This window comes from Geotrypetes seraphini, chromosome 2 (assembly GCF_902459505.1).
Source record: "Geotrypetes seraphini chromosome 2, aGeoSer1.1, whole genome shotgun sequence".
In the NCBI taxonomy this organism is placed as follows: domain Eukaryota; kingdom Metazoa; phylum Chordata; class Amphibia; order Gymnophiona; family Dermophiidae; genus Geotrypetes; species Geotrypetes seraphini.
Genome location: NC_047085.1, coordinates 478,131,279 through 478,143,937, shown reverse-complemented (window position 1 = coordinate 478,143,937; position 12,659 = coordinate 478,131,279). Strand labels below are relative to the sequence as shown.

At 51.5% G+C, this 12,659-nt stretch overlaps 1 protein-coding gene and 2 non-coding genes across 3 annotated transcripts in view; all 3 read right to left on the bottom strand.

The window, feature by feature from the left end:
• The window catches only part of ACAA1 (acetyl-CoA acyltransferase 1), a 64,296-nt gene extending 59,030 nt beyond the window's left edge, over window positions 1-5,266 (bottom strand). Inside the window, exon 1 of the mRNA XM_033931736.1 lies at window positions 5,000-5,266. Within this exon, the coding sequence (XP_033787627.1) occupies window positions 5,000-5,176 (177 nt within the window). The 5' untranslated portion in view covers window positions 5,177-5,266. The remainder of the gene's footprint in view (window positions 1-4,999) is intronic.
• Window positions 5,267-10,437: 5,171 nt separating this feature from the next.
• LOC117356064 lies at window positions 10,438-10,556 on the bottom strand. Its single transcript, XR_004538531.1, has one exon. It is a non-coding gene; the product is annotated as a 5S ribosomal RNA (ribosomal RNA).
• A 1,165-nt stretch (window positions 10,557-11,721) lies between these two features.
• On the bottom strand, window positions 11,722-11,840 carry LOC117356063. Its single transcript, XR_004538530.1, has one exon. It is a non-coding gene; the product is annotated as a 5S ribosomal RNA (ribosomal RNA).
• Window positions 11,841-12,659: the final 819 nt, after the last annotated feature.

The window sequence follows — 12,659 nt, the reverse complement described above, 5'->3', positions numbered from 1 at the left end:
GGGATGAACAATATGGCAGGGGAGGAAACAGTTTATCCAAACGGCACTCAATTTTTATATATAAATGTTCATGTGAGGATCACCAAGCTCAGTATATATCTAACTCCTCACCTCCAATGTATAATCCCCATCTCCTCAGAAGTACCACCTGGGCTCAAAGGTTTTCACTGCCCTAGGCTTTATGTACTACCCCTTCACCATTTGGAGATCGATGCGGGCCCAGGCAGGAGCGCAGAGGATTTGTTCCTGATCTCTCTGCGCTTCTGGCCGGGAAATTTGCTAGACCACCAGGTACGACGGCGAGTAGGTAGGATTAAATTTGTAGCAGTGGTGGTTTTTTTTTTTTTTTATATGCGGTGGCAGGGGGGGGGATCAAAAATATGCGGTGGCAGCAGGGAGAGGGGGTTAAAATATGCGGCGGTGGCAGCAGCGGGCTTAAATTTGTATCTTCGCTTCATAAGACGCACTTACTTTCCACCCCCTTTTTGGGGGTAGAAAAAGTGCATCTTATGGAGCAAAAAATATAGTAAATAACAAACCTGTAATTTGCCCCTGTTATTTGTTCCTAATCCTGTAATTCTCCTGGATCTGTCCAGAATACCTCTTTTGTAATCCGCCTAGAACCACAAGGTAATGGCGGAATAAAAGTCACTAATGTGATGTAATGTATTTGCTAATGTCAGATTGATGACAATGTTCATGGTACATTGAAAACTGAAGTTGATTACATTAGGTTAGAATCCACTTGTGAGAGTGGATTGGGAAGTTACCTAGGCCTTACAAAAGGGATGGGGGGAGGTAACATGGAATTCACTGAGGGAAGAATGGGGGTAGGGTGCCATGTTGTGCCCAAGAAAGGGAGTGAGTTAATGTTTCTTTGGAGGGAGGATTAGTAAAAATGTGATGTGGCAGATTGGGAACAAGGTTCAAGTTTTCTTAAAGGGAAAGGAACCTGGGAGAGGTGAAATGGGAAGTGACAATGAAATTTAGAAAATGTACAAATATGGTTAACAGAGATACTAGTGAAGATGTATACTGGAAAGAAATGTGTTGATGTGACATGTACTGTATTATATATACTCCATGTGTACAGAGGAGGGTGCATAAGATGATGCCCTCTGAGGGCAGAGGTCCTTCAGAGGAGGATGAGTATGACCTCCCCCCCCCCCCAACACTGAAAAATGCCTCTGCTGTAAAAGCAGTGGTGGCAGATTTTTCTGGTGGTCACTGAATTTTGATTCTGACCTACACAAGACCTATGGGAGGAGGAGGAGGTTCCCTCTTTTTCCTAGTGGGATGCAGAGCACAATTCTGGCTTTTTGGTTGTTCTTTTCTCCCACCAAAGCCCTGAGACAGAGGGAGACTCCCAGACAGATTAACTAACAGACAAACCTCAGGGTGAATTAGAAGCGACAAGGGGAAGTTTGTTGACAGAACCAAAGAGTCTGCCTTCACGCTGAATTCACTGTAAATAATTAAAGGCTGTTCTTCGATCAAATTAAATAAAGTTCCAGTTCGGTTCACTAACACCTTGTACTGAGCTGTTGTTTCATCAGAAGGGACAGCAAGGAGTTCAAGTGGGGTGAGTGAAATCTGTGACAGAGACTGAGTAATTTAACTTTTTGTGGGCCCTGGTGCGGGGTAGGTGAACACCCCACCCCTCAATCCCGAAGAGCTGACCAGAGCCTTCTGCGGGCGTGTGTGGAAGCCAGGGCTCTACATAGATTTACATAAGAACATAAGAAATGCCATTTACCGGATCAGACCCTAGGTCCATCCTGTCCGGCGACCCGCACACGCGGAGGCCAATCCCGGTGTTCCCTGTTAAAGACCCTGTTGGGTTGAAGATTCTAGACTTCCAAAACACTTAAAGTCAGGTTAGTAAATCTCTCTGGTTGAGAATGTGGAAGACCTAACACTCTATGGAGCCCCCCTCACTGCCAGTCTTCTGGTTGCCAAGCCCTCTCTCATGAAAATGCTCAGGAGTAGGGCAACACTTTATAGGTTAATGTTGGACTGGGTAAAACGTGGATCTTAACCACACACCCTTAGAAAACTGTTCACCTCGGTCGGGGGTGAGCAGGATCTGTGAAGGCTGCAGGAGATAAAATGAGGATCTCTGTGGGGTCCATGTTTTACCACCTCCCAATCTCAACCACAAAGAGAAAAGAAATCAGCAAGTGTAGAAGTTAAAACATTGGCTCCTCAGTCAGAACTAAAAAAGGCTCCGAAGGGACCCTAATTTTTTAACTCTCACAGATCTCGCTGACTCTACAGATTCTCATTTAAATCCTGAAGACCTCATGGATCCCGCTGGAGGGAGTTAGATAAGGATAAGCGTACATGGGGCGAGTAGGATCCGTGAGATCTGAGAAAGTTAAAACAAAGAACCCTGCAGACCCCATGCCACAGATGCTTTCTTTTTAAGGTCGATGTGGTACACATCCGCAAGGTCCATGGAATCCTCTTTAAGAGGTAGAGAATGACACGGGGACAAATTTTTCCCCGTCCCGTTCTTGCGAGTTTTATCACCGTCCTTGCACCATTCCTGTAAGCTCTGTCTTACCACAGAAGCCTCGAACACTTATTATTTTAAAGTGTTCAAGGATTGTGCAGATGAGGACAGAGCTTGCAAGAATGGGGCAGGGACAGGAAAAAACTCACTGGGAAGGAAAAATGAGTTCCCGCAGGGACAAGGTAAAATTTGTCCCCAGGTCCATCAAAGATAAACTGAAATGTCAAACCGGTGTTAAAACCAAGATAAGCAGATTTTTAAAGGCTAGCAGTTAAAATCCACGTTTTACCCAGTCCCTGGGAGGGCGGAAGCCAGGGCAACGTATATTTTGGGTTGAAGACTCTAGATCAGGAGTGCCCAAAAGATCGATCACAATAAACTCACGTTGCCTTTGTGTTCTGTTCTCCCTGCTACCCCATCAGGCCAGGCGCATACAAGCGCCGGGCCCACAGCCTCCCCCCCACCATGTCAATTCTGACGTCGGAGAGGAAGTTCCAGACCAGCCAGGCAGCGATTGGCTGGCCCAGAACTTCCTCTCCGACGTCAGAATTGACATTGGGGTGGAAGGCTTGTGGGCCCGGTGCTTGCACGGGCCTGGTTTTGCAGCGTTGGGGAACCAGGCTTAAATCGGCAGCAGTGGCTTATAAGCAGGGAGAACGACAGACAGAAATAAAGGGGGACAGAGAGAGAGAAAGAAAGAAAGGGGAGGGGGCAGGGAGAGAGGAATAAAAAGTTGGACTCGTAGAGAGACAGAGAGAGATGTTGGTTGGGTAATGGAATGAGGTCAGAAGAAGGAAGTGCAACCAGAGACTCATGAAATCACCAGACAGCAAAGGTAGGAAAAATGATTTTATTTTAAATATAGTGATCAATATATGTCCGAATTTATATCTGCTGTCTATATTTTGCACTATGGCCTCCTTTTACTAAACCGTGATACCGTTTTTTAGTGCAAGGAGCCTATGAGCATTGGGAGCAGCACAGGGCATTCAGTGCAGCTCCCTATGCTAAAAACCGCTATTGCGGTTTAGTAAAAGGGGAGGAGGTATATTTGTCTATTTTTGTATAGTTGTTACTGAGGTGACACTGCATATTTTAAAGCAGGGGTGTCCAATAGGTCGATCGCGATCGACCGGTATATCGCCAAGGCAAAGTGAGTCGATCAAGGAGCTCGGTGATAGACTCACTTTGCCTTGGTGATCTACCGGGCTGATCAGCCTTCCTCTCCCCGACTTCAATTCTGCTGTCGGAGAGGAAGTTCGGGCCAGCCAATCGCTGCCTGGCTGGGCCGGAACTTCCTCTCCAACGGCAGAATTGACGTCGGGGAGAGGAATGTTGGTCGGCCCAACGCAGGGAAACAGGGAGAGCTTGGGGCGGCAGCGGCTTTGGGGCCTGTTACCCGATTGCGGCGGCGGCTTGGGGGCCTGTTCCCCGATGGTGGCAGCAGTGGCTTGGTGGAGGGCAAGTTGAAAGAAAGAAAGGGGGCAGGCAGGGAGACAGAAGGAAAGAAGGGAAACAGAAAAAAAGAAAGGGGGCATGAAGAGAGAAAAAAAGAAAGGGAGGCAGGGAGAAAGAAAGGGCAGGGAGAGAGGAAGAAAAAGTTGGGGGAGGGAATAAAGTCTGGAGGAGAGGAAGCATACAGGCTGAAAGAAGGGAAGAAAGATTGGATGCAGTCAGAAGAAAGTGCAGCCAGAGACTCATGAAATCACCAGACAACAAAGGTAGGAAAAATGATTTTATTTTCAATTTAGTGATTAAAATGTGTCTGAATTTATAACTGCTGTCTATATTTTGCACTATGGCCCCCCCCTTTTACTAAACCACAATAGCGGTTTTTAGCGCAGGGAGCCTATGAGCGTCGAGAGCAGCACTGGGCATTCAGCGCAGCTCCCTGCGCTAAAAACTGCTATTGTGGTTTAGTAAAAAGGGAGGGGGATATATTTGTCTATTTTTGTATGGTTGTTACTGAGGTGACAGTGCATAGAGTCATCTGCCTTGACCTCTTTGAAAAAACCCCAGAATAGGAATGATAATTAACATTTTCTCAGCGTACAGCGTGCTTTGTGTTTTTTTAAAAAGTTATTGTTGGTAGATCATTTTGACTTGGTCATTTTAAAAGTAGCTCGCAGGCCCAAAAAGTGTGGGCACCCCTGTTCTAGATTTACAAAACACCTAAACAAAGTCAGGCCGGTAAATCTCTCCGGGTGAGAACGTGGAAGACCTAGCACCCTACAGAGCCCCCTCACTGTCTGTCTCCCAGGGTGCTAAGCCTTCCCTCAGGAGTCGGTCAACACTTTACAGGCTTTAATGTGCCAATCGGTGTCTCAATCGCCATTGCAATCTAGCCCAAGGCAATTGCTTCCCTATCACCCCGAAGAAAAGGCTGCCAGATGCGTCCAAGTGTCCGCACACGTTTTCTTCGAGCCGCCAAGGAAGGGGGAGCGGGGGATCGGTGGGTCTCAGGGGCTGGGGCTGGGGCTGTACCTTGAAGCCTCCCCTCCGAGCTTTGCAGATGGCAGTGCGCAGGCCGTGCACCACGACCACGTCCTCGGGACCGTCCCGGGAGATCGGAGCCCGGCACCCGACGGCCCGAGCCGAGCCGCTGCCCGTCGGGCCTGGGCCGGCGGAGAGGTGCCCGAGCACTACTTTCATCCGGTGCATGATCAGAATCGGAGCCGGGGAACGGAGGCACAAGAGTGGGAGGAGGACGAAGAGCGGACAACGCGCTGTCCTCCCGCAGCCCCGCCCCGAGCACGGAAGCACGCCATCACGCCAGCCCCGGATCGCCGTCAGTGCCAGGGAACAGCCGTTAGATGTCGCCCTTGAGCAGCGCGTGTGAGGCAGACTCTAATGAATTGACAGAGGTCCGCTAAGCAATAATTCCCTATAGTGCAAAGCTCTGTCTTTCCTTCTACTCATGCACTCCTAACATATGGAAACTGAGAAGGATGGGCGACGTCAGTTAGTTGCTCTCCCTCCCCGAGCTCGGAACAGTATAATAATAATAATTTCTTTTGTATACCGCCATGCACGGATATAAACACGATCATGTCATGTGTTTGCGTGAAAGACGGAAAGAATTTGAGGGTGGAGGCAGTGGCGTACCTAGGGGGGGGGCGGGGGGGCGGGCCGCCCCGGGTACCAGCCCTAAGGGGGTGTTCCCGGCCTTGCCGTTCAGTCCCCCGCCACCCCCGAAGGACCGCTCGCCCCACTGACCTTCCTGCACCATCTGTGAAGCAGCCCGCAGCAGGATCGCGAAGTCAGCGTCAGCATCCCTGCGCTGCTTCCTGCGCCGCGATCCCGCCCCACCCTGAAGGCCTGATGCCCCGACCCACCCCAAAGGACCGCTCGCCCCCCTGGCCTCCCCGCACCACCTATGAACAGCCGCAGCAGGATCGCGAAGTCAGCGTCAGCATCCCTGCGCTGCTTCCTGCGCCGCGATCCCGCCCCTCCTCTGACGTCAGAGGAGGGGCGGGACCGTGGCGCAGGAAGGAGCGCAGGGATGCTGACGCTGACTTCGCGATCCTGCTGCGGCTGTTCATAGGTGGTGCGGGGAGGCCAGGGGGGCGAGCGGTCCTTCGGGGTGGGTCGGGGCATCAGGCCTTCAGGGTGGGGCGGGCGGGCAGGCAAGCAGGCTTTCAAGGGGGAGGAGGTGACAGGCAGGCAGGCAGGCCTTCAAGGGGGGACAGGCCTTCGGGGGGGGTGCAGGCCTTCAAGGGGGGCAGGCAGGCCTTCAGGGGGGTGCAGGCCTTCGGGGGGGGGTGTAGGCCTTTGGGGGGGTGCAGGCCTTCAAGAAGGGAAAGGCAGGCAGGCCTTCAAGGGGGGGACAGGCCTACAAGGGGGGGACAGGCCTACAAGGGGGGGGGACAGGCCTTCAAGGGGGGGTGCAGGCCTTCAAGGGGGGTGCAGGCCTTCAAGGGGGAGACAGGCCTTCAAGGGGGGGAAAGGCAGGCAGGCCTTCAAGGGGGGGACAGGCCTACAAGGGGGGGACAGGCCTACAAGGGGAGGGACAGGCCTACAAGGGAGGGGGACAGGCCTTCAAGGGGGGGTGCAGGCCTTCAAGGGGGAGACAGGCCTTCAAGGGGGGGAAAGGCAGGCAGGCAGGCCTTAAAGGGGAGACAGGCCTACAAGGGGGGGACAGGCCTACAAGGGGGTGGGACAGGCCTTCAAGGGGGGGACAGGCCTTCGGGGGGGTGCAGACCTTCAAGGGAGTGCAGGCCTTCGGGGGGGGTGCAGTCCTTCAAGGGGGTGCAGGCCTTCAAGGGGGGGAAAGGCAGGCAGGCAGGCCTTCAAGGGGGGGACAGGCCTACAAGGGGGGGAGAAGCTACAAGGGGGTGGTACAAGCCTTCAAGTGGGGGACAGGCCTTCGGGGGGGGGGGTGCAGACCTTCAAGGGAGTGCAGGCCTTCGAGGGGGGTGGTGCAGGCCTTCAAGGGGGTGCAGGCCTTCAAGGGGGGACAGGCCTTCAAGGGGGGAAAGGCAGGCAGGCAGGCCTTCAAGGGGGGACAGGCCTACAAGGGGGGGGGAGAAGCTACAAGGGGGTGGGACAGGCCTTCAAGTGGGGGACAGGCCTTCGGGGGGTGCAGGCCTTCGGGGGGTGCAGACCTTCAAGGGGGGGACAGGCAGGCAGGCCTTCAAGGGGGGGACAGGCCTACAAGGGGAAGGGACAGGCCTTCAAGGGGGGTGCAGGCCTTCAAGGTGGGACAGGCAGACCTTTAAGGGGGGACAGGCCTTTGGGGGGGGACCATGATTTAGAAGTACACAGAGGGAAGGGGGTGTTCAAAGAGACATGCATATGCCAAACTTTGGGGGGGGAAGAAATAATGGGTCTGAAAATAGAGGAGAGGGAGAGAGATGATGGACCATGGGATTTAGGGAGGGAAGGAACAGAAAGGGAGAGAAATTGGACACAAGGGATGGTGTGGAGGAGGGATAGAGATACTGGATAGGAGGGTAATTAGGAAAAGAAACGGAGAGATGGTGGACTCTGGGATGGTGGGGAAGGAGGGAGAGATGCCGGATGAAAGGGTATTTAAGAAAAGGTGGATCTGTGGAGGGAGATGAAAAAAAAGGAAAGATACCAGACTTCCTGGGAAGGGAAGGGAAATGGAAAGGGAGGACAGAGTTGGCAGATGGATGGTTAGCATGCAGAAAGAAGGAGACCCTGGCAAGCAAGTTATCAGAAGAAAACCAGAGCCTTGGACCAACAAAATTTGAAATATAACCAGACAACAAAAGGTAGAAAAATTAATTTTATTTTCTGTTTTGTGATTATAACATGTCAGATTTGAAATGTGTATCCTGCCAGAGCTGGTGTTGGACTGCAAACGTGAGCTAGGATTTAACAGAAAGAGGAAAAGTCCTTTTTGTTTCTTTATTTTATTTACACCACAGCGCCAGTGTGGTTAGGAGAAGCCAAAGGGGGTGAAAAAGCTATAAAACCCACCAGGAGTTTTGAAAAAAATCACCCAACTGGGCAGGAAAATCGAATTGAAAAACCAATTCAATAGGGCTGAATCGAATCAAAATTTTTTTTTCCTGTATCTGGCAGCATTAGTTTGCGCTACTGTCTTAGACTTTAGGACCTGGGATTGGGGAGAGATGGCATCCTCAGTACTTTATAATGCAAGTGAAACGAGGATTTGGTCAGACTTTTGAAGGGTCTGCAGAAAAAAAATATTGTATAGGCCGGGGACATGAGACAGCAGGAAATGGGAACTTTTCTTCCTTCTATTTTTGTGAATGGAAAGGCTGAGGATGTCAGAGAGGTCAGTTAAAATATGTGCTTTATAAGAAAATATAATAATGTGTTTTATAAAGTTTATAGCATAGCTGGCCTACCCAGTGAGGTGTTCCTAGTGGTGATGGTGGCAGCGTGTCAATGTGTTGAGAGGAAGAGGTGGTCTGGGAAATTCTGCTGAGCAAACTCCAGGCCCATTTCCACCCCCCAGTTAGTCCACTCCACTCAACTGATTCACACACTGAGTGGGTCTTTGGGTGTTGTTTTGGGATCTCTTCCAGTGGTTTATCTCCTTCTGGTCCAAGGAAGGAAACTTTGTTATCCTTAGCATTGACCTACAGAATATGTTTGTAACAGCGCTGCTTGTGTGGCATTAGGCTATGTAGTGATCGAAAGAAAAAAACAGACCTTTGCACATTTTTGCACTATATGGTGGGTGTATGAGGAGATTCACATTTCCTGCACAGCTAAGTCCATGTGAAGTTACCTTGTGCTGTATTTGACATCTAGCAAGGTCTCTGTTTGAAAGGAAAGATCTAAACTTAAAAATGAAGTGGCCAGAAGTTATGGTAAAAGCAGATAGTGTAGCTGGTTTTAAGAAAGATTTGGACAAATTCCTGGAGGAAAAGTCCATAATCTGTTATTAAGACATGGGGGAAGTGTCTGCTTGCCCTGGATCGGTAGCATGGAATGTTGCTACTCTTTGGGTTTTGACCAGGTATTAGTGTCCTGGATTGGCTACCATGAGAATGGGCTACTGGGCATGATGGACCATTGGTCTGACCCAGTTAGGCTATTCTTATGTTATGTTCTCATCTGTAGGGGCCTTTGTTTTCACTTCTTATTTTAATGTATTTTTTTTCTGGGAACTTATCAGTGTTTTTTATAATGGGAACAAAAATGGAAGAGAATTAATGTGTGTGGAATGGGGGGTAACTAATTTCTTCAGCTAAATAATTCAATCCACTTCAAACAGACATAGGAGAACTTGTGCACCATTCACACACCCTCCAACCAAAAACGTCAAAAGAAAAAAACTGTTCGACAACCTCCTAGCCATTCGAGCTGCAACACTCGACCCCTAACTCTACAACCAATTGATATCAACCACAGACTGCAAAACCTTCAAAAAGAAATAAAAACCCTTCTATTCAAAAAACACATAAAACCGAACTAACACAATCAGAACTGTCCCAAGCATCACCTGCAACTACTCCATATGTACTTCTAATGTCATGACAATTTAGACATAATTTATGTTATGTTATGTTTGGAATAATGGTTACATATATGAGGTTCAATAAAAGAAAATTTTCACTGCCTGTTTCTATTCTGACCATTTATTCCATTTCATGGTTATTGCAAAAAAAAAAAAAAAAAAAATTTTTTTTTACATGGGGGGGGGGGGGGGTGTCAAAAAATGATGGGCCCCGGGTGCCACATACCCTAGGTACGCCACTGGGTGGAGGGGTGATAACACACCCTCGTCCTCTGTCCGGCCCTGCCCTTGTCCCGCGGGCCCTCGGATTTTCTCTGCCCCGCTCCATTTCACAAGGGATGGAGGAGCGAGGGCCTTCCCGATTCTTGCGGGTGTGTTGGCCCCCGGTCCTTTGCGTCTGGGCGCTTGCCGCAGACTGTCTTCGGCTGAAGGTGAAACGCTCCCTTAAGGTGTGAGGGTGGATTGGAAAGGAAGACCGGTTTGACGCCTAACCCTGACGGCCGGCCGTTTATATCCGAACCAGGGGCTCGCGTCCATAAATGCGCGCCACGTTGCCATGCCAAGCCCAGACAGACTTTTTCTTTCTCCTGTGCCGCGCTTTCCTGAGCGACTCTGCTGTACTTCGACCGACGCTTAAGAGTGCCCGGAAGCCGGAGAAAGTTTTATGCTTTTCCCAGAGTGTTACGCCGTTCTTCTCTCGACGCCTAATTCGGGAGCGGCGGTGAAGGAAGCTTGTTGCCTTCTTTTGCAGGCGGGCCCGAGAGAGAGCGCTGGGGAGAAAAGCGTGTGGGAAAAGGCTTGGGGGCCTCGGGGAGAAGCGCAGGCGCGTCTATTTCCAGGCCGAGTCCTGCCTTTGCATCTACTGGCCTTGCAAAAAAAAAATGGAATGAGGGCTGGGAGAGGGGCAATACCTGCACGGGAAAGAAGGAGTGAGGAAAAATGGAAAAAAACTAAAAAAAAGAAAAGCCTACAGCACCTGGTATTCCCAGGCAGTCTCCCATCCAAGTACTAACCAGGCCTGACCCTGCTTAGCTTCCGAGATCAGACGAGATCGGGCGTATTCAGGGTGGTATGGCCGTAGGCAGAGAATCCTCTTCCTCTAGCCCTCTTAGCCTTGACGCAGCTGGCTGCTGCTCCTCCTCCCTGCATCCCTGCTTGCTTGGCTCCTCCCAACCCCTAGCACCTTTTTCCCCTTTCTCTTCATTCACTTCTACTCCACCGCCTCCTTTACACTCCATTATGGGCACACACTCTCCCTCCACATTTCCCTTTTCCATTTCCCCAACACTCAGGCTCTCTGCAAAGCAACCGACAGCCGCAAGCACCCTTTTCTCTCAGGGCCTCTCTGGCCTGGGCCACGGCTGCTCTTCTCCGCCCTCTCAAGGCTGCCCTTTTTCTCAGCTCTGCTCTAGCAGCACTCAGACTGAACCCACAGAAGGCGGAACGGAAAGAAAAATATGTCCCACTCGCCCCCCCCTTCCTCCTGACACCTCGCAAGGAGAGCAGCACCTCCTAACGGACAGAAAAGTGAACCTGCACAAGGCGGCCGCTTTCATGCCGGGACTGACCGGTTCACATACAGCGCAGCCGCCAGGGAGAGCCCTCCGCCAGACAGCAAGCTAGCGCAGCCGGGTGCCCCCTTTTCCCCCAAAAGCTTCTCCTTCTCAGAAGCGGTGTAATGTACTTGCCGCAGACTGTCTTCGGCTGAAGGTGAAACGCTCCCTTAAGGTGTGAGGGTGGATTGGAAAGGAAGACCGGTTCGACGCCTAACCCTGGCGGACGGCCGTTTATATCCGAACCAGGGGCTCGCGTCCATAAATGAGCGCCACGTTGCCATGCCAAGCCCAGACGGACTTTTTCTTTCTCCTGTGCCGCGCTTTCCTGAGCGACTCTGCTGTACTTCGACCGACGCTTAAGAGTGCCCGGAAGCCGGAGAAAGTTTTATGCTTTTCCCAGAGTGTTACGCCGATCTTCTCATGACGCCTAACTCGGGAACGGCGGTGAAGGAAGCTTGTTGCCTTCTTTTGCAGGCGGGCCCGAGAGAGAGCGCTGGGGAGAAAAGCGTGTGGGAAAAGGCTTGGGGGCCTCGGGGAGAAGCGCAGGCGCGTCTATTTCCAGGCCGAGTCCTGCCTTTGCACCTACTGGCCTTGCAAAAAAAAATGGAATGAGGGCTGGGAGAGGGGCAATACCTGCACGGGAAAGTAGGAGTGAGGAAAAATGGAAAAAAACTAAAAAAAAAAAAAAGAAAAGCCTACAGCACCTGGTATTCCCAGGCAGTCTCCCATCCAAGTACTAACCAGGCCTGACCCTGCTTAGCTTCCGAGATCAGACGAGATCGGGCGTATTCAGGGTGGTATGGCCGTAGGCAGAGAATGCTCTTCCTCTAGCCCTCTTAGCCTTGACGCAGCTGGCTGCTGCTCCTCCTCCCTGCATCCCTGCTTGCTTGGCTCCTCCCAACCCCTAGCACCTTTTTCCCCTTTCTCTTCATTCACTTCTACTCCACCGCCTCCTTTACACTCCATTATGGGCGCACACTCTCCCTCCACATTTCCCTTTTCCATTTCCCCAACACTCAGGCTCTCTGCAAAGCAACGGACAGCCGCAAGCACCCTTTTCTCTCAGGGCCTCTCTGGCCTGGGCCACGGCTGCTCTTCTCCGCCCTCTCAAGGCTGCCCTTTTTCTCAGCTCTGCTCTAGCAGCACTCAGACTGAACCCACAGAAGGCGGAACGGAAAGAAAAATATGTCCCACTCGCCCCCCCCTTCCTCCTGACACCTCGCAAGGAGAGCAGCACCTCCTAACGGACAGAAAAGTGAACCTTCACAAGGCGGCCGCTTTCATGCCGGGACTGACCGGTTCACATACAGCGCAGCCGCCAGGGAGAGCCCTCCGCCAGACAGCAAGCTAGCGCAGCCGGGTGCCCCCTTTTCCCAAAAAAGCTTCTCCTTCTCAGAAGCGGTGTAATGTACTTGCCGCAGACTGTCTTCGGCTGAAGGTGAAACGCTCCCTTAAGGTGTGAGGGTGGATTGGAAAGGAAGACCGGTTCGACGCCTAACCCTGGCGGCCGGCCGTTTATATCCGAACCAGGGGCTCGCGTCCATAAATGCGCGCCACGTTGCCATGCCAAGCCCAGACGGACTTTTTCTTTCTCCTGTGTCGCGCTTTCCTGAGCGACTCTGCTGTACTT